The sequence below is a fragment of the Tachysurus vachellii genome, chromosome 4, assembly GCF_030014155.1.
Source record: "Tachysurus vachellii isolate PV-2020 chromosome 4, HZAU_Pvac_v1, whole genome shotgun sequence".
NCBI classification, from domain to species: domain Eukaryota; kingdom Metazoa; phylum Chordata; class Actinopteri; order Siluriformes; family Bagridae; genus Tachysurus; species Tachysurus vachellii.
In genome coordinates this window covers 18,736,293-18,757,641 of record NC_083463.1, presented here as the reverse complement: position 1 = coordinate 18,757,641, position 21,349 = coordinate 18,736,293, and the positions used below count along the sequence as shown (strand labels likewise).

General features: G+C 36.6%; 2 protein-coding genes across 4 annotated transcripts in view; one reads left to right on the top strand and one right to left on the bottom strand.

The window, feature by feature from the left end:
- Positions 1–148: 148 nt before the first annotated feature.
- Positions 149–15,401, bottom strand: mars1 (methionyl-tRNA synthetase 1). Of its 2 annotated transcripts, XM_060868171.1 has the most exons (22): positions 15,134–15,401; positions 12,621–12,711; positions 12,470–12,548; positions 8,815–8,946; positions 8,241–8,316; positions 7,979–8,145; positions 7,779–7,888; positions 6,883–6,999; positions 6,353–6,556; positions 5,838–6,039; positions 5,561–5,635; positions 5,309–5,479; positions 5,116–5,211; positions 4,519–4,636; positions 3,924–4,137; positions 3,566–3,697; positions 2,622–2,726; positions 2,213–2,408; positions 1,976–2,047; positions 1,513–1,539; positions 597–665; positions 149–353 (listed from the first exon to the last, which is right to left on the bottom strand). In XM_060868171.1, exons 1-22 carry the CDS (start codon positions 15,234–15,236, stop codon positions 339–341), a joined length of 2,571 nt encoding a protein of 856 aa, XP_060724154.1. In that variant the 5' UTR covers positions 15,237–15,401; the 3' UTR covers positions 149–338. The 2 variants fall into 2 exon arrangements, with proteins under 2 accessions (XP_060724154.1, XP_060724155.1); XM_060868172.1 differs by lacking the exon at positions 1,513–1,539 and having other exon boundaries at positions 15,134–15,400.
- A 437-nt stretch (positions 15,402–15,838) lies between these two features.
- arhgap9 (Rho GTPase activating protein 9) overlaps positions 15,839–21,349 on the top strand; it is a 40,757-nt gene continuing 35,246 nt past the window's right edge. For both annotated transcript variants that reach the window (XM_060868174.1, XM_060868173.1), the window contains exon 1: positions 15,839–15,990. The gene's annotated coding sequence lies outside the window, so the exon portion shown is untranslated. The remainder of the gene's footprint in view (positions 15,991–21,349) is intronic.

Sequence of the window (21,349 nt, the reverse complement as noted above, 5' to 3'; positions counted from 1 at the left end):
GAATTTGATTAATGCAAGGAATATGAAGAGGAATGATTTAAAGGAAAAAAAGGTAATGAATGAATGAATACATATTCTTCACTTAAAAAGAAAAGAAAAAGCTTTAACCATTTTACTGAATGATGAAATCGTTGCTCTACAGCCAATCTTGCATTACTACATTAGCAGTTTTATTATGATGTTAACATGGTGGCCTTGGCAGCAGTAACGTCAACTTGATTCTTGTTATACGTTCATTCACAATGATTCTTTAAAAAAATAAAATAAAAATCCCTGCACAATGTAACTTCATATGGTACACCCAAACAATGGTCTCCTCATTCCTACTCCTCCTCTTGTCACTTATTTCCTTTCTGAGGGGAACAAAAACATGAACTGTTAGAAATAAACTAATAAATCGGTGTTAAGACTAATAAAACTGATTTTTGAACAAGTCTAAATAACAGACTTAAAAAAAACTTGAGCGCTGTGTCCAACCATATAGTAATTACTTTACAATACATATTACTAATGGATTACATTGGGAAAATACTTATTTCTTGCATTGTACAGATTTTCTTAAATGAAAAAGAGTGATCAGGAACTGCTGTACTTACACTGGCGTTAGGTTCGGCGGCAGTGGGAGACTTGGTCTCTGTGGGGCTTATCTTGTTACTGGGACCCGTCTTGAGAAAAAAAATAAATAAATATATATAATAAATTAGCCACACTTTTATTAAAGTATGAAAATGTCATGTTTGAAGAAAATAAAATAGCATTATGTTAAAGTTGCGTTACAAACCTTAGTTGTCGCATTGGTAGACACTGACAACACGGATTTTAACGCTAATACTCCACAAGCAAAGCTAATGTAATCAAACATATTAAATGACTGGGTTAAAATGCACCCATATAAATAAAACTGCCAATGTTAATAAATGCTGATAATTAACTGAAGTCAGGTCTCTGTGTCACTAATCCCAGCATATTTCATTTGCAACTGAATCCCTCAAAACAGACATTTTTACATTAGCTTATGTTGCACGGAGTGGACATATTTTAAACAAAATCAGTCATGCAAGTGTTATAATTATAATAATAATAATAATTAATATTATTATTAATAATAATAATAATAATAAATCATTGTTATTGTACTTTAATATTAATTGTGACTTAAGGCCAACAAATCCAAACATTCAGTAATTGAAAAAAAAAAAAATTATATATTTAAAATTCATAAACATGCAGACATTCTCTTATATAATGTGAGGTAATCACTGAAAAAAGGCACTCTGAAAAAAATTAGCAGTTTGTTAAAAAAATATTTTCGATTAACTTTCTTTTTCTGCAGCATGCCCACAGGCAAGCAATTGGGAACTGAAAAAAATAACCAAAAAAGAAAAACCCTAAACTAAAACACCACAGTGCTTGGCAGAAGTGGGCTTTTGATCTGCAGCTGCTAGATCAATTTCATACTTAAGGCATCAGTAAAGGTGCACAAAAGCATGCAACGGTTTCCCTCAGATCTACCTTTCCCGTAGGGGTCTCCTCCTCCGGCTGAAAAAAAGGTTTCAGTAAGAAAAGGAAAAGAGGACACAAAGACTATGTTAGCTCTGGAATGTGGCTGCTCGAGGTCTAGCACTGAATTTCTAAACAACACGGAGAATAAGTAAATGTAAATATTATGCGTTTCCACTGTATTGTAATCTTGTTGAAGGCTTTCTTGATGGTGCAGCAATTCCTGAATGGCGCTTAAAATATCGCCCCATCTCGTATTTCGAAAAATGTTGCAACAGGTGTGATTGGAGCTTGTTATTTCACTCTGGAATGATGTAATATCCAGACACCTCATCCAACTTATGAACCGGTCACTGTGTCATGCTTCATCAAACCAGAATGTTAATTATGTCTGACCTCAAAGGAAAATGCGTTTATCAGAACGATTTGGTTGTCTGTGATTTTAACTCAAAATCTTTGGTAAGTATTTACAAACCTGTTGTCCTCCAAATTTCTTTCTCAGTATCTCAATTTGCTCAGGCTCCAGCTTCTGGAACAAAGGTCTGACCTGATAAGTGAAAAATAAAAATGCTTTAAAAATAATAATAATAATAATAATAATAATAATAATAATAAAATTCTAACTGCAACAGAATTAAATATAAATTTCATCACTAACTGAATTTGATACACCAAAGCTGCTGTACGTAAACATTTATTAGAGGACAATTACCGTGCCGATTTGGTGGCCGGTTGGAAGGCTTCGGAGGAAACAGCCCTCAGCACCCAGCATGGCAGTGGCACAATTATCTGGAGCTTGCAGCTGGGCACGGATGGTCTGACTGACTGTGGGCATGTACGGCTCCAACACTGCAGAAAGGAGACACGCCACATTCACCGACACGCCGGTTACTGTGCCTGCACGTTTCCTACAGAACACACACAAATATGACGACCTCAGAGTAATTCTGCTGTCAAAAATAAAATTGTACCGAGAGTACCTGTATTAATTGGAAGAGATGCTTAAAATGATTTCCTCTAATTAAAAAAAATAAATCATTGTATTTGAATTGAACCCATGCATATTTCCTCACTAAGTGACAGAGACTATAATCACATTGATGTTAATTCACATTACTTGCCTGTCCACATCTCCTCCTTTGATCTTCTTCCAGGGTTCATTACTCTGAATATACTGGTTGCCATGGCGGGAGATGTTGAGAATGCTCTTCAGGGCATCACGAATCCTGAGCAAAAGAAAACCCCACAATAAAATAAAATCACCAAACATGGTCATGTTTACATTTGAAATTATATTATATGTAACGTAAAGTTTTGAACATTTATTTTCGGCTTTGACTTTTTGAAAACCACAAAGATGCAGAAGTCTTCAAACTATTGTGCTTTCTGAATAAAACATTACCTAAAAGACTCAAACCTAGATATATATCTTGCATCTGTATTATACCTGAACCAGTAATGAATTAATTCTAAATATATTATAAAATGTCTAATAATTGCAATAGGCAGTAAATACATTTTTTTATTTGAAGGTAGAATTTATCATCTAAATAATAAGATATATAAAGTAAATCTAAAAAAAAAACAAAAACGTTTCAATGTACATTTTCTTTCGTAAATCACATCACATTAAATCTTGAAATATTATATGACCGCTACTATAATACTACTTTAACGTACATGGAAATCATATCCTGTTCATTGCATAAAGATTTATCTCCAGTTGTCAGGAGCAACTAATATATAATTAAAAAGACATCTCGTAACAGAATACTGGCAGTGCTGTGGGGTATTTAGAAATCATACATATACATTGTGAAGGTTGTCTTTCAAACATATTCATTAAAAGCTGATGTTCTCAAATTGCATTCGTTTTTGAAGAAAAAAAAATTGATTATAGATGATTGTTTTGGTCATTTCACAGCAATTTTTACTGCAAGTGTTTTATAGGCAAGTATAAAACTGGTATTATAAAATTTAACCTCAATACAAAATGCATGTAAATTAAAATGAATTAAACAAATCAAAGAGATTTGTTCAAAAGAAACTAAAAGACATTTCTGACCTGACTTTGTCCAGCAACTGGATGTACTGCTTAAGCTCCCAGGACACCTGAGCGATAAGACGCTTGTCTTCATCCTGCAGAACAATCTCCGGCACACAGCCATTAAAGAACTTACTCACAAACATGCCTGCCCTAAGAGACAGAGGGGAAAAAAAGACAGAGACAGAACAAGAAGAACAAATCTGGTCAATAAAAAATCCTGTATATTTACTGAGCTGTGCAGAAGAGTAACAGTGTAATGCAGTCATCAATAAGCTTGTCTACATGTTTATCTGTGTAGATGAGTGTTCGTCGAGTGTTTGTTTATTTAAACAGACGATTAGGGGAAATAAACTGCGAGTGTGTCTGATCTATATACCTGTTGATAAAATTGCCCAGGTTATTGAGCAGTTCCGAGTTGTTCTTCAGAGCCAGGTCAGCCCAAGAGAAGGTGGAATCCTGGCCCTCAGGTCTCACGTATGTCAGGTAGAAACGCCAAACATCAGACGGAATGCCGGTGTCCTTAGCCATGTCTCCAAACACTCCAATGCCACGGCTCTTTGAGAACTTTGTATCCTCATAGTTCAAATATTCTAATTGCAAAAAACCCCCAAATCAAACAAATTTATAGTTTGTAACTAAAGGCTCAAATGTAGTCCAACTTGACTTACTGAAAACAAAGCACAAGTAATTATTGTTCCAAATAAAAACTGACGTTGTAAAGAATCCATTCATCCAGTTACTGTAGAGTTCCCTCATCTTTGCCCTCACCCATTTTGTTTAGCAAACAAAGCTTACTAAGAGCTTAACAGACTACATGGCAGAAGAAATGTTTACTGCAAATACTATACATTTAATGATTCTTCGTTTCGTGTCTGAGAACACACTTCTTATCTAAACGACATCATCTGATCTTCTTATTTTAAAATACCAAAATCAGCTAAACAGTTTTCAGGTGAGTTTTTGTGCATCACCTGTAGCGATGAGATGGTTGACAAGCGTGTAGTTGTCCTGTGAGCCGAGCAGAGAGCATGGGAACACCACACTGTGGAATGGAACATTGTCTTTTGCCATGAAGTTGTACAGCTCCACCTGCAGGATAAGTGAGAGAGACACATGATTTTTGGTCTATAGATATCAAAATGATTTACGATGCCAAAAACAATAACTGAAATCAAAAATAAGGAACTTGAACATTTTAAATAATGGCATTAAAATGTTTAATTAGATCATTTTTCCGTCTCTATCTCCATCTAAACTGCCCTATTTACATTTAGACACATTCATTAGTCAATCATAATTAATACATGTATTATTCTCAGGAGCAAAAGACAGAATAGGCTTACTTGTATTATTTCACATACCATTTATGATGTTAAAAGGATATTGTTTAGTTTTATAAACGTACTTTGTCTTGGCATTGTGTGAAGATGTAAAATGTACATTTGCTTTTGTAAAACGTGTCTGTTGCTTGTTGCTCCGCCACTATATCAGGGTGTTGAGGGGTGTGATGAACACATGTAGTGAGCAGGAATTTGGGATAATGTGTTTGAGGGGTTGAGATTTTTCACCTGTTGTGGGTTCTTCCACCATTTCTCCCATTCGCTGGTGTAGTTGGCCGTTATGGAGAGGTAGCCGATGGGGGCATCGAACCAGACGTAAAACACCTTTAAAGAAAGATGGACGCCAGCAGGTAAATCAGGTGCCTGTTTAGTATAAAATAAGATCAACCTGTTGTAACTGTATTTAGAGCACTTTGCTTACCTTCTCACTATATTCTGGGAGTGGTACAGGTGTCCCCCACTTCAGATCTCGTGTGATGCAGCGTGGCTTCAGGCCGTCTCTTATCCATGAGCGAGTGATCTGCTTAGCGTTCGCTGTCCAGTCACCAGTATTACAAGACTGCTCCAGCCATGTCTCCAGCTCTCCTTCTAGCTAATAAATGCACACAAGCAGGGTTAATCTAAAAGAATACATGTAGATGTATTATTTTATCAATAAACACAAAGTAGTTACCTTGGGAAGGTCGAGAAACAAGTGCTTAGATGTGCGAATCACAGGAGTCTGTCCACACACCTTACACTGCGGATCCTATGGGGGATCACAAAAAAGATGGCCACAATAACTTAAAAAAAAGTTAGAATCCAATTTTGAAATAAGGATGCACAGTATCATCTTCATACTAAGTATAACAGTTGTGTGTGCATGTAAACTAGAAGGCAGAATCAGAGTGAAGAGGAAGTTTTCTTGTTATTATCCAGAGGTGTTGCTGAAATGGGTTTTATAATTGTACCTTGAGATCCACAGCGTTAATGAGTCGGCCACACTTATCACACTGGTCCCCTCTGGCTTCGGGATATTTGCAGTTAGGACACACACCCTCCACAAAGCGATCAGCTAGGAAGCGCTGGCAGTTCTCACAGCGCAGCTGCTCCACTATGTCCTCGTGCAGAAATCCCCGCTCATATAAACGAAAGAATATGTTCTGTGAAATTCTGAGAGAAAGTAGTAAGAGTAAATACGTATAAGCAAAAAGGGAGCTCAATATTTGAAGTTAATCTCTTAATTTTATGTCATAGGGTAACAAACCGTTTTTCTTAAATGCATTTAGTCTCAATCAAATTTCAGTTAGCTCTTCAACATCATTAAAATAATTACTAATCTGTTAGGGCACAGAGCAACATGATGTGCCACTGAAACAAGTAAAGCGTGTTACTGAATTCTTTAAACTTCAGAAACACATTTAATTCAGCACATTATCCATTTCTAAGAGTGTTTCTATGTCACGCATGCATTTTATCATCATACTCTGTCTGTTGCTGAGTGGTGGTGCGGCCGAAATAGTCAAAGTCGATCTGGAACCACTTGTAGATGGCACTGTGAACTGCAAAGTATTTGTCGCAGATCTGTTGGGGCGTTATACCCTCCTCAAGAGCCTTATTCTCTGTTGCGGTGCCATACTCGTCTGTCCCGCACACATACAGCAGGTTCCAGTCACGCAAACGGCCATATCTGCGGCGAGAGACAGCAAGTGAGACGTATAGAGAAACAGCTTGGTTTACTGAACTATTAACTGAACTGAAAAAACAAGATGTGTACAAAACATATTCAGATGGGGGAACAAGATTTTCTTACATATTCACAATTTAGCTTAAAATATTTCTATAGAGACAAAGAGTGCACTGCTAAAAAAACAACCAAAAAAAAAAATTTGTATTTAACCATGAAACCGCAAAGCAACCAGCTAGAAAGGCAGGTCCGCCTACTGTATTTGTTCCATCAGTGCTTCATAATAAATGCAAACAAAATGAGTAAAGCAGAGCAGAGGGTTATGTTACCTGGAGAACACATCAGCGCTGAGCACGCAACCGATGATGTTGCCAAGATGAGGCACGTTGTTGACGTACGGCAGTGCGCTGGTTACCAGCACATTACGCTTCCCTTCCTTAGGTAAACTGAGTAAATCACAAACATCACATTACAAACATCACATCTACACATTACAACTACATTAATGAGAACAGATTTGCAGGAATACAGCAGATATGGATGAATGTGATTCGTTGTGACAGCAATCTAAACATGGGAGTTAAAGTTCTTTATGATGATAAATGGTTACGTCATTATAGACGCCATCTATTCAGAAGACTACGTGAAAATGTTTAGTAAGACAAATTAAATGATCTGCCAGAAGAATGACAATTTAATTATTTATCTGCTTAATAATCTCATATTTGCTTTATCATCATCAGATAAACTATTTGATAAATTTGTCTAAATTAAAAGTTCTAAGAATTTTTAACTTGTTTAAGTTGGCCAACACCAGTCAACTCCAGAAATATTGTCAGTATTGGTAAAGCAGGGTAAAAAATATGACACCGTATTTTTCTGCGTTAACCTGCTTAATCTCACACCGAAAATAAGTGGGCTTGGCTTCATTTTGCAAAGACGCAATATGATGCGTTCGTATTTAAAACCGCCAGATATCACGTTTTGAAAAGGAACTCATCTTCCAACCTTGCAAACATTTTTATTTTTGTTAAGTCATGTGTTGATTCTAGACTCTCGAGCACTGCTGTAAGATATTAGTGAGTTTGGAGTTGGAAAAGAGGGAGATCTGAAAATCCTTTTTTTCCATTACGACGCTCCTACAACTCTTTACACATTATTACATTACTCAAGAATTTAATCTTCCACTCTGTGTGTGTTATGTTGGAGAAGATTAGAATCTTACATAGGGTGTTGCCTTTTTACGGGCTCATCACACTCTGGTAGTCCTTTACTCCAAGCCTGAGCGGCTACCTCGATCTCCTCTTCGGTCATCACATGCTCTGTGTCTTCGATCTAAAAGACAGCATTCAGGGCCACATTTTATATTAGCCTCCTAGAATCACCTTTTCTCTTTCCTGTACCAAATAAAGGAAAATAGTGTACCTCACTGGGCAGGTTTTCCCTTCGCTGTGCATGTGGTGCTGGTTGCTTTTGAAGGAAATTCTTCATAGCATTAAGCTCCTTCCCAGGCAGAATCTTCTGAACTGCTTTGGTGCATGCTGGGAGGGGACTTACACGCTCAAACCAGCCTCGAACAGAACGCAGCTCACCTGAAACCAGAGAAAACATGCATGCCAAAAGAGATCGTTATTTTGGTAATATAGCACATGGACTGAAGTTAATAAATAACAGCTGATTCACTCACCGGCTTCCAAAGCTGAGTCAGACAGAACGGGGTACAGTGCTGCCCACAAGACGATATCTGCAACTCCGACTGTCTCCTGAAACAGACATGTCCGCCTGGTGAGATATCTTACATTGTGTTGAATATGGGGGTGTTTAACTGTAGAAAGTTAAGTGTTCAGTCTCTGTACTATAAAGTCTCCAGTAGACATTCCCACTACTATGGCACTGCTTGCCATAGTAATACTGTCTATCAGTGGGAGGTGCAACTAGCATTACAAAAGAGTTTTCTGGCAACTAGAATGAAACATAATGGAGGGAATTTGGAGGTTGAATCGAAAGATTTACCAGTGTATATGAAGCACAGAAATTTACATAGATGTACATTCGCTTATGTAACCGGTATAGAAATTATATTGGTAAATATGCAAAGAATCTACACAAACTTGTTTAAATGAGTGCTTTACCTTTAATTGTCATGACCGCAAAAGTTACACTTACACAATAGCATGTTATGCAGACATTAAGATCAGTGCTGAATCCACACCTAGTCTACAAGATCCAAGATGTGGCCAAGTTAGGGTTTAAGTACTTACTGCAGTTAGAAACTGTGTGTTTTTTTCACCCAGATGTTGCTCCAGCCAGCTCAGAGGGTTTTTCAGCAGTGTGCCGGCCTCGCTCTTCTTCCCCTGCAGCATGGCCACATGGAGGGCCTGAAGCAGCACAGGCTACACAAACAAAACACACTAACAACCATCAGACAACAAACCTCATTCTAATTCTATGATGCATTTATATATTTCAGGCTGTCAAAAATGAGCTGACATGTCAAATTAAATCAGCTGATCATCGATCACTTTACAGTCAAAGCATCCAAACATCCTTTGTACAACAGACAGAATGTGAATCTTGTTAGTTCTATCGCAACATATATACATATACAGTGGACTTCTTTGTGTAAATTGTTGAGCATTGTCAGTACCTCGAGAACACGGACCACATTTTGATTCATAAAAAAAAGATTCAGTGCCCAGTAGGTGGTGTCACATTAGAAATGAGAAACTGCATAGCAACAAGCAGCTGACTGGATTTCAGCCGGTTATCTGGGTCTGCTTTCACACTAGGCATTTTTCATCTCAAACCACAGCTCATGCGTTGTATGGAATCTTATGTGATTCGAGTGCAACAAAGGAATACTGCAGTTATCAAAAAGCACAGTGTTTTTTTTTCACTCACACCAGACTACACCGCTTACACTTTAACCTCCCAATCATTCAGTTCACATGCTGAGGTGCAAGTAAATAACGAAAAAAAAATTCTTTTCGACTGGCAACTTTCTACCTCCATTTTAACGTTTTGCCTGAAGAAGACCCACTAGGGTCGAAACGTTGCCTTTTATTAAATGTGGGAGTTATAAACAGTGTTGCGGACATTACATTTTTTTTCACTTTAATAGTTTCTTTTGTCCTGCACCTGCCAGAAGGTGGGATATGCACACAATTACTTGTTTAACAGCAAGTAAATAAAATACCATGACTGACAGTGTGTCAGTTAATAGAGTTTACTGCCAATAAGGGAATATAAGGAGATAAGTTATGGAATACAAACAAGGCTTAAATGCAAATGCTTATTGATTTTCGTCCTCATGTACACGCAAAGGCAAATAACGTCCCCATAACCGGTAAAACTTATAAATATTTTTATTTACTATCAAGGACTGATTAGAGGTTTAAATTCTAGAACAGCACACCCCTTTTCCACCAAAAAGACCCGGGTGCTGGTTCAGAGCTAGCACTGGTGCTGGTTCAAAGTTGGTTCCACTAGCGAACCTTCTAAGAACTGGTTTGTCTGACGTCACTGTATACGTGTCACGTGTCCCAGCAACGTTAGCGCAGCAGCGGCAAATACAAACACATCAACATTGGCGTTTGTTGCTTTAATATTAATGCTCATGGCTTTGCGAACCTACATTGGCATCCAAACGCGGCGAATCCAACGTGTACGTGCAGCTCCATGTAATTTGTATAAACGGAGGTTGTAATCGAGAAAGTACATAACGTTATTTTATTATTAAACACAGAAAAAAGTTAGCCTTAGCATGTAGCTACCTACTATCATGTGTGCTGATAATGTATCATAAATGCGGTAAAGTAAAAGTCTATTAAAACATAGGTATACTTAAGGTACATTATCAAAGGCGCTAACAGTAGCCCCGCCCATAGTCCCTAACGCAAGCGGTTTTTAAGTCTAGACTAGCAACATTTTGGTGCTACTTAAGAACCACTTTTCCTGGTTCAGAGCCGGTGCTTTGGTTGTTAGCACGAACAGCGGCGTATTTGATTAAATAATTCTATTACTGTCATGAATTATTCTACTGCCATAACTGTTATTACCAAGCTCATCGTGTCGGCTGTGTTTACACCCACTACTAACTCATTTTCTGAAAAAACAAAATAAAACAAAAAAAAACAAGCAAAGCCACCCCATATTGTTTACGGACGCTTCACTTTTTTAATCTCTAAAATACACTTTTTTGCTGTAATATATAATGTCAGAAAGTAGCCAAGGACACGTACACATATATACAATATTTTCAGAGCAAATACTCCATATAAATATCCACAAAGTCTGTACTTTTTGTTTTTTTCCAGGGTTATACTGGAATACCTCATGGGCTTAATGTGGAAATACTACTGTTGTTTGATGGCACCCACAAAAATAATGAGACTCCTGTAAATCTGCAACCGTTTAGTTAATGTATTGTTTTTTGTTCATCAACTGCAAACCTCAGAAAAGCTTAACACCATTTATGAGGAAAATGTCATCAAGCAAGATTTTTTACAATAGCCCACCTCATTCTCTTATGGCTTGGAATGTTAAAAAAAGAGAGATAGAGAGAGATTTTTATCATGGATATCTGAGATTGCTGAAATATTTGGTGCCTTCTCACGCAGACACAAATATGACAACCATCAGACTGAAAAAGAATTGCAAAACATTATTAATATGACCTAAAATATAAAATTTTTTACAAAGAATTTTATAGAAACTCTTAGTTATTCTTATTCAGATTTAGGTTTTTTTGTCTGATTGTTTACAAAAATACCTCACCTTAAAAAAAATAAAATAAAAGGTCTTTTAACCATTTCTGTGTGGCAAGCTGCTGAAATGGAAAGCACCACTACTTTCTCAGCCTGGAAGTTGGATAGATGAACTTATTACAGCTTACTATGTATGGCAATAAAGCACTCCCAAGCATCAAATGGGGCAGACGCTAATTTATTATGATGTTGATAATATATTACGATGCACTTAATATTTTGATTCACTAAGAAACGAAACGAAAAAAAAAAAAAAAAAAAAAAAAAGACAGGATTTAGTATTGTTTACTGCTTTTGTTTAGAGCGGGCGGTGGTGTGATTTTAAAAGTGAAAGTGCAAAGCAACAAGCAGCTGACTGGTTTATCAGCCTTTTGTGACGTTATCTTATTCTGCTTTCACAATAGTCACAGAAAGCATCTACACTCAAAAAGCACTCGCCCGCTCTGTTGTTAGTATTATTTGTTTGCCACAAAACACAGTGCAAACCAGGAAAAAAAGAGTGGGCAGAGTGATTCAAGTTGACAAAAGGACACAGTAACTCGAATAGACGCTCTGTGAAATTGTGGTGAGCAGAAGAGCATCTCAGAATACAAGCCTTTTTGGAAGTATCACTTGTATCTTCTTTCATCTCTAAAATACACTTTTCTGCTGTAATATATATAAAGTCAGAAAGTAGCCAAGGACTCGTACACAATATTTTCAGAGTAAATACTCCATATAAATATCCACAAAGTCTGTACTTTTTGGTTTTTTCTAGGGTTATACTGGAATACCTCATGGGCTTAATGTGGTAATAATACTGTTGTTCGATGGCACCCACAAAAATAATGAGACTCCTGTAAATCTGCAACCGTTTAGTTAATGTATTGTTTTTTGTTCATCAACTGCAAACCTCAGAAAAGCTTAACACCATTTATGAGGAAAATGTCATCAAGCAAGATTTTTTTTATACAATAGCCCACCTCATTCTCTTATGGCTTGGAGTGTTAAAAAAGAGAGATAGAGAGAGATTTTTATCATGGATATCTGAGATTGCTGAAATATTTGATTTGATATATATAAAATAAAGTCCTGCTATGAGTTTCACACATAGAAATGAAAATAAGGTGACGGTCAATAAGGTCATTGCTCCTTGGCAGCAGATCCTGACCTGCAATTCTGTAGCTTCCCATTCCAATAATTGCCTGCTGGCATCAGTGATCTCGTTCCCGCCAACCTCAAACAGATATCTGTGGAGATACAGACATGTAAGCCTTCCACATCCATGGGGAAGAAATGAAGGTTTTAGTAGATATACTCACTGGCAGATGGCATTAGCACTGAACAGTTGCTGGCCGCTGGGTAGCAGCAAAGCTGGGAGGACTGGGTGACTCAGGAAGGACACCACGCTTTCTGGAAACACACAAACAGACTCAGATAAAAAGTTAAACCTATATTATAAACATACTCACTGGATGTTTATCAAATAGACCTCCATTTTGTTGGTGTATAATTACTGGATCATAGCTGTACACCCTCCTCTACCTCTAATAGAAAAACACCAACTTAAAATTAAACTAGAATATTGTTCTTATCATCTTATCACTGACTAGCCGAGCTGTGTATATCATAACAGCGACATTACAGTTGTACTGCATTCTAACTTTACGGTCCAGCAGTGGTAGCACTGGTATTTGAACTCACAATCTTTTGATCAGTAGCCCAAGGTCTGCATCACTGAACTACCACTTTTACTTTTATTTTTATGACACCAAAAAAAAAAAAAAAAAAAAAGAAATCTATATCATGTATATCTGAGATTGCTGAAATATTTGATACCTTCTCACGCAAAGAAACAGAAATATGACAAAAGGAACTCTTAGCTATTATTATTCAAATTTAGGGTTTTTTTGTGTGATTGTTTGTTTACAAAAATAAAAAAAAAAAAAGGTCTTTTATCCCTTTCTGTGTGGCAAGCTACTGAAATGGAAAGCACCACAAACAGAAGGTAACGTGAACAAACGGACTTTCTCAGCCTGGCAGCTGGATAGATGAACTTATTATAGTTTACTATTTATGGCGATAAAGCACTCCCAAGCATCAAATGGGGCAGATGCTAACAATGCACTTAATATTTTGATTCAGTAAGAAAAAACAAAACAAAAAAAAGAGGATTTAGTATTGTTTATTGTTTTTGTTTAGAGCTGGCGGTGGTGTGATTTTAAAAGTGAAAGTGCAACGCAATAAGCAGCTGACTGGTTTGTCAGCCTTTTGTGACGTTATCTTATTCTGCTTTCACAATAGTCACAGAATGCAAGATTTTTTACAATAGCCCACCTCATTCTCTTATGGCTTGGAATGTTAAAAAAGAGAGATAGAGAGAGATTTTTATCATGTATATCTGAGTTTGCTGAAATATTTGGTGCCTTCTCACACAGACACAAATATGACAACCATCAGACTGAAAAAGAATTGCAAAACATTATTAATATGACCTAAAATATTAAATTTTTTACAAAGAATTTTATAGAAACTCTTAGTTATTCTTATTCAGATTTAGGGTTTTTTGTCTGATTGTTTACAAAAGTACCTCACCTTAAAAAAAATAAAATAAAAGGTCTTTTAACCATTTCTGTGTGGCAGGCTGCTGAAATGGAAAGCACCACGGCTTTCTCAGCCTGGAAGCTGGATAGATGAACTTATTGCAGCTTACTATGTATGGCAATAAAGCACTCCCAAGCATCAAATGGGGCAGACGCTAATTTATTATGATGTTGATAATATATTACGATGCACTTAATATTTTGATTCAGTAACAAACGGAAAAAAAAACAGGTTTTAGTATTGTTTACTGTTTTTGTTTAGAGCGGGCGGTGGTGTGATTTTAAAAGTGAAAGTGCAAAGCAACAAGCAGCTGACTGGTTTATCAGCCTTTTGTGACGTTATCTTATTCTGCTTTCACAATAGTCACAGAAAGCATCTACACTCAAAAAGCACTCGCCCGCTCTGTTGTTAGTATTATTTGTTTGGCACAAAACACAGTGCAAACCAGGAAAAAAAGAGTGGGCAGAGTGATTCAAGTTGACAAAAGGACACAGTAACTCGAATAGACGCTCTGTGAAATAGTGGTGAGCAGAAAAGCATCTCAGGATACATAGAGAAAGAACACAAAGTTCCACTTCTATTAGACAGAAAGCAAAGACTGCAGGCTTACCAAAACTGGACGGCTGATTACTGGAAAAAGTAGGCTGGTCTAATCAATCTTAACTTGTGTCAACAGTCCAGGCTGGTGGAGGTGGTGTAGGACATGTTTTCATGCACACTTTGGACCCTTTATTACCAACCTGTCATTGCTTGTATGCCACAGCTTGTTTATATTTACAGCATTTAGCAAAAACCTTTATCCAGAGTGACTTACAATTTATTTCAATTTATACAACTCAGTAATTGAGGGTTATTAAGGTGCCTTGCTGTGACAGCTTGGTGGACCTGGGATTCGAACTCATACCCTTCTGGTCAGTAGTACAACACCTTAACCACTATGCACCACATCCCTCAGCCTGTTTCAGTATTGTTGCTGATCTGGTGAAAATGTTTAATTGTTCTTCAGTGGACTTCCCATTAATCAGATATGAACACAATAAAAGACTTTAGGATGGAATAGAACAAGAGATATGTGACATGAAAGTTATACAATGCAATAATATCAATAAAAGCTAAACTTGCTTGTGGAATCCATGACACGAGGAACTGAGGAAATACCGCAGAAAACTTGTCGTTTAACATTTTGGTGTTTCAGTTTAGTTTTACACAAAGTAACATTAGACTTTCTCACCCTCGTGGCTGAGCATCTGCACGTCACATGTCACCCCTGTGTGCACGAGCGCTGCCAACACTTTCACACACTGCGGACTGCCTTCACTCACAAACAGCTTCATCTGGACGGTTCGTCTTGTCTCCTGCTGTCAGCGTACCGGAAACACCATAAAACTTCCAATCTCTGAAAGAGAAAGATAAAACGTTTCACTTGAACCGGCTTTTATACCTTTTATTATCTGATGCAACTTGGCACAGGAGAACTGCAACTCGGCAAACTGTAGTTTTTATGGCTTCAGTGCGCGTGAACAGCTAACGGCACGGGCTGTCTATTGGACTATAATACCCATAATGCACCGCGCTCTGTCGTAAAAAAATCATACCCCTTCCTGCGTTTATATCATTGGGTGCAGTGTTTTCACGCGCCAATCACAGTTCAGCAACTTTAAAATGAACGTTGACGTTTATTATTATTATAACGTGATTAAATAAATACTAATTCAGCGTTCATCTGATAAACAAATGGTTTGGGTTACAATTCCGTATAACTGCGTGTAAAATGGTTACCGAGCTACAGACACATCTGCAGAAAGGGACGTTTCCAAGGGATTCGAGAATTCTTAAGAATTTACGAATCTGTCGTCTGACTCCCTACGTAGTGTGCGCGTACATGGGAGGAGACGTTAGTGTGCGCGTGTAGGGAGGAGACGGTGGTTTGGGACGTTATTTAAATCGGCTCAGAGTTTGGTCACGTGACTGGGGCTCGCGCTCAGAGGGCAGAGTGTAAACGCTGGAGCGGAGTTTGAGTTGATGAAAAGATGCTCGGCTGATTGTAGACTATTTGGATTTACAAAATCCCGAATGCACCTGCAAAAGGTGAGAAAAACGCAGTTGGTTTGCGGTTTTGAAAATAATTTGGATACTTTAAGCGCTTAAATCGATTTTATTTTATTTTATTTTATTTTAATATATTTTAATTCCACGTATTAAAATCAAGGCTGCGTGTAAATCCTACATCCAGAGCACGTGTCGAGGGTTAAAAATGCTTAGACTTTAATAAAATGAAGTGCGATTCTGTTTTATGAGCCTTAGGGGAACTTTTTATATATTAATCCACATGGCTTTCATAGTGAATTGTACAGAATAAAATATCTGTTCATGAATCACAGAGGACAGGAGAGACAGGACACTGATGAAATACGATCTATCTTTATTATTATTATTATTATTATTATTATTATTATTATTATTATTATTATTTCTTTATTCATCTGCTGGTGCCGTGACTAATTGCCCAGCCTGGGTTTGTGCGCATGCGCACGTCACTTTGGCAAACATAATCTTCTGCTTCATGTATTTTTGCTGCTGGATATTTTTGTATATATTTTTGTGTGTGCATGTTTTTTTAATAGTCGTTATAATCTAATAATCAGACTGTAGAAATATGCTGGAAGCCTTTTCTGACAATTTATACTCTCAAAATATGATGCATTCTAAGAAACAAAGGATATTAAACTGTTTTTCTGTGTCTGGGCTGGTGTGGTGTCTTCAAGATTTAAATGTATACTACGTTCACCTTTGTAGGTAAAAGAAATACATAAAAGTTAATATTTGCTTGATTGTAGCAGTGCAGAACCCTGTTTGTATTGAGAGTGTGGAGTTTAAGGCTGTACGAATTTGCTGCTAAGGCCAGAGTAATACATTTGAGTGCAACACTAATTCCCTGGACCAGCACGACATTGTAAAGACGAGTAAAATATCTGTTTAGGATTCATTTCCATGTGGAATTCAAAGAGAGTGGTAACTAATAAATGTGTCCTTTAGCAGGATATTGTAAAACTGTTGCAGCGCTTTCTTTAAGGTCCCTCTGAATGTCAGCATTAATGTTTATACTACAGTTCTAAACAAAAGGCTAGGTCAAATAGCACATTACTGTTACAGCACAATATTTCATAGGTTTTTCTATCACACAGTTTTGGACGTTTCTGACGTAACGTTGTGGAAAAAGGATGTGGTTACCTTTCTTTTTTTCACATTTACAGCTTAGTAGGTTTTAAGCACAGAGTCCCCAATACTTTTAGTAGTATGGGAAAAAACCTGTTTACAAACCGTCTGATTTTTGTTTTACCCTTAAACGTGGGATGTGATGCTTTTGTTCATTCTCTATAAACAACTGTGTCAGCTATTCTCCCTGTAAGACAGTCACAATAATGTTAGTGTTTGAAGTTCTTAGCACTGATATCAGACAAGTATTATTAAAACAAATTTTGTTATGTCTGTAACAATTGGCAGACCAAAGCATAAGTCTTGTAATAGTTTTTAGATGATGCAAATAAAGGTGTATTACACACTCTGTTTCCAGAGTAATGGTGCATTCTGGAAAAAAGCCTTTCATCATCTGTGCAAGCAAAGTGCTTGTGTAGATGCAGGATATGAAATGCGTGAAGGAAACATTTTGCTTACACAGCTAATGGACTTTTTTCTGAAAGACCCTGTTTCTCTGCAAGCAGACAATACACCTCATGCATTTTATAGGGAATAGCCTTTTTTGTTTTTTGTTCACTGTGAAAGTATCGTTTGAAATACAGATCAAATTAAGACTTAACACGCTGTATTGTACTTTGAGTCTAGTTCCTCTCATGACAAGGGAGCGTTTTATTTTTTTTTCTTGCTCGTTGCTGTCTCTTGCTTGCTCGTCTGGGATCTTAATTTACGTTTGCTTTCTGTGAAGGAATTTTGTGACAGTGCCTACAATTGTTAAAAACACTATACAAATAAAATAGAATTCAGTTGTATGAAATGAAAGCAATTCTCTAAAAACCAATGCTTGACCTGAGACACCATGACATTTTTTGTAGATTATACCTGTGGAGCTCAGTTTGTTTAGATAAACCAGAAGTCGTTAATTGGCAGGATTATACAGAATTTTATACATGACTTTTTTCCATGCGGTTTTTTTTTGACCATTGTTGTTTTTTTTTTTCAGTTTGAATGTGTTTGCTGTCACACAGTTGGTTTATGCGCAGTGTCTGTAACGGTTAGTGGAAATGAGAGCAGTTACGTTCACAGAGCAAACTTTCTGCTGTTATAAGGTTGTAACTCATGCACATCCACACAAATGTCCTAAACCACAGAACTGCAGATGCTGTGCTTTACCGCTCAGAAATTCTTTCTTTTACTTTTTATCAAGTATGCTTGATAAAGCTTCCTATTTTTTTATTTATTTGATCTAAATGTTTTATTTATAGTGTATCATGCTTTTTATCTTTAGCTGGTTCTGTAAATATACAGTTAAGTTAAAGGCCTCTTTATGTCCAGTTCACCACATATTTTACACACTCCATATTTCCCTCACGTCTGTTTCCCAGGCAACATGTTTTTAAGTGTCAGTACATGTCATTTTGTCAGTTTAAAAGTAAAAAATATCTATTTCCATGACAAAACGTATCTCTCTCTCAGGATCAGTGAGATGAGGGCAAGATATGTGGAAGCTGGATGTACATCATCTCATCTGCGTGTTCAAGATTGTAAAAGAAAAATGCCACTGACATATGTCTCCTTCCTCCACACAAAGCATGACAGGCCATGAGTGATAAAAGAAAGTTTAAGAAGAGTTGGAAAGAATACCATGTTTTTGTCACAGCTGTATTGCCTCTCGACCATGGACACGCAAACTAGAACACGAACATGTGACTGTTATATGATGATAGTCCTACTGTCATAAAAGCCTAATGTAGTACTATGTAGATTTAATGGAAGTTTCATAAAGACATTTTTTGCTTTGTGAAATCTGGCTATAGTGCATGTCTGCTTTGCAAAAGCCAGCTCTGTTGGTGTGTTATTGAAAACCACTCTGCTCCACTGATTTACTCTTCTCTCTTATTTTACATTAACTTACATTACCATTAACTCGACCAATAGAATTCTTTCAGATCTCTGTGGGACTTGCTCATTGGTGTCTGCGGGAGAAAGAATAATATTGCCCCGTGTGATGCAAAAATTGTTGCATTTTTCAAGTTGCACCACACGTTCAAATGCGGCACAGTGAAAGTTGATTAGCTATTCGTTGTTGAAGTCTGGCATCATGTACTCATGAGGAATTTTTGCAGGATATTTCATGGATATCAGAGTATTTCATAGGCTTGCCACAGTCAGACAAGTGTTTTGTGAATTGTGCAAGACTGAAACTTTTTACTGTAACTTCAGTGTTATAAGGTTACTTGTTAGCATTAGCCTAGCCTGGTTATCATGGAATATAGATCACAATCTGTCAAAACTCCTCTATAACTTGTTTTTTTTATCACTTTGTCTCTTTTGACAAACAATAAGTGAAAGAAAATCTCTGATGCTCTTTTATCCAAAGAGCATCAGAGATTTGCTTTCACTTATTGTCTGTCAAAGGAGAAAAACTTTGCTACTAACATTGGTACTTATTTAGCTTAATTTATTGACCATAAAAGTCTTTCAACTTGGCACATTAAGAAATTATACATATTCTTTTTTTCTTTCTTTCTTTCTTTCTTTCTTTCTTTCTTTCTTTCTTTCTTTCTTTCTTTCTTTCTTTCTTTCTTTCTTTCTTTCTTTTTCTTTCTCTCTTTCTTTCTTTCTTTCTTTCTTAGCTAGTGTTTTAAGTAAGACAGTGCTAATAAACCGTAATAAATCATATCGTCCACATTATCATGGGTTTTTCATTAGCATGGAATTTGTCATTGCCTTTGAAGCCATTGATTATTGTCAGCAGTTCAGACTGTTAGCTGTAATTCACATCGCAGGTTTATTAAAAAAGGTTTTGGTAGAAAATGCTGATGTCAGCTGTTTAGTTAACTCTTAGAGAAAGTGAGGAAACATCTGTTTATAGCTGTTATAACATAAGTGATAACAAGTATGCCTATTTTTAGAGATGTTGCAGATTGCTAACGTAACTATACAGTATATGGATAAACAACATTATGGCTTCTTTAATAAATAAGATATTGTACTAATTGGAGAATTGCTATTGTACATATTTTACAAGTTAATTATATAATATTAGAATAAAATATATTTAATACATGCTATTACACTATAGCTATATTGTAATATAATTTTATGAGATTTGAAACTTTCTTGATATGCTTCTTGTTCTAGTTTACATGTAAGTAGTGAAAGTAATACTTTCATAAAATGTATAATATGGAAAACCACTGCAAATTGAAATGCTGCAATCTGAATTATTCATATTTCCAGCATGTTTCCTAAATTACACTCTGCCAAATTGCACTAAACTGGAGTTATTTGTTCATGTAATAAACGCCAGTCCTGTAGCAACTGATTCGACTGTGGTTGAAGAAACACGGATCGATAGATAAATCAAGTTGACTTTGTAACAGGGGGAAATTGTGCATAGCTGTGTGCAAAGTGTAGATTAATCCTCTCTCTGAATCCGAGTTAAATGAGCGAACTCTGGATTACGCGGCCTTTCAGCCGGGATTAGTGAATGTACAGTAAGATAAGGAAATGTACACATCTGATCACTGACTTATTCTAAGCTGTTTCGCTGTTATTTAGCAGCAATTTATTTCATAACACTTTATAAGGCCTTTCTTACATGTAAGCACAGGAACCCACATGGGACCTTAAAAAAACCTTAATTTATCCAAAATGACCTTTCTGACATAATAAAACATAATAAATCGAATAGTTTTAGTATACATAGTCTTCAGCATTATTTAAACTTAATCTCTATCTGTTACATCTGGGGTGTATGGATATTGAATAACAATTGTTTTCAAGTATTTATGAGAACAAATACAAGCTGCATTGCTCAAATCCCACACAGATAGTGCAAGCCTTTGTTCTCTTCCTGGTTTCATTAGTGGTTGACCACAGCCAGCTTCACTGAGTCAGTCTTTTTTAGTTTCTGCCTTCATGACAAACAATTTATCCATGATTACATTAAGACATTTTGTCAAAACATTCAGTCTTTATGATTTTTTTTTTTTACTTGTAACAGAAGTTATTTTCTTCACATATCCCAGCCTTTTACAACACTGGGGATTGAGCACAGGTTTAGCTTCTGGTCAGTAACACAGAGCCTTGATCATTTAGCCACCACTTCCTCTTTTTGTGACACTCGTTTTATTTTATACCACATTCATGAAGACTTGGTATCATCAGTGCAGTGTTCACCTGCTACAAAGTACATTTATCTTCTTCAAGATATAATTTAATATGAAGAATATGATAGAAATGCTGG

Bases quoted from the DNA above. Each gene is read 5' to 3' on its own strand.
- mars1 (XM_060868171.1), bottom strand. From the start codon at position 15,236: ATGAAGCTGTTTGTGAGTGAAGGCAGTCCGCAGTGTGTGAAAGTGTTG. The intron at 12,549-12,620 runs GTGAGTATATCT...GTATCTCCACAG, and splicing joins AGTGCTAATGCCATCTGCCA to ATATCTGTTTGAGGTTGGCG. The intron at 5,480-5,560 runs GTAACTACTTTG...TGCATTTATTAG, and splicing joins TGTTTCTCGACCTTCCCAAG to CTAGAAGGAGAGCTGGAGAC.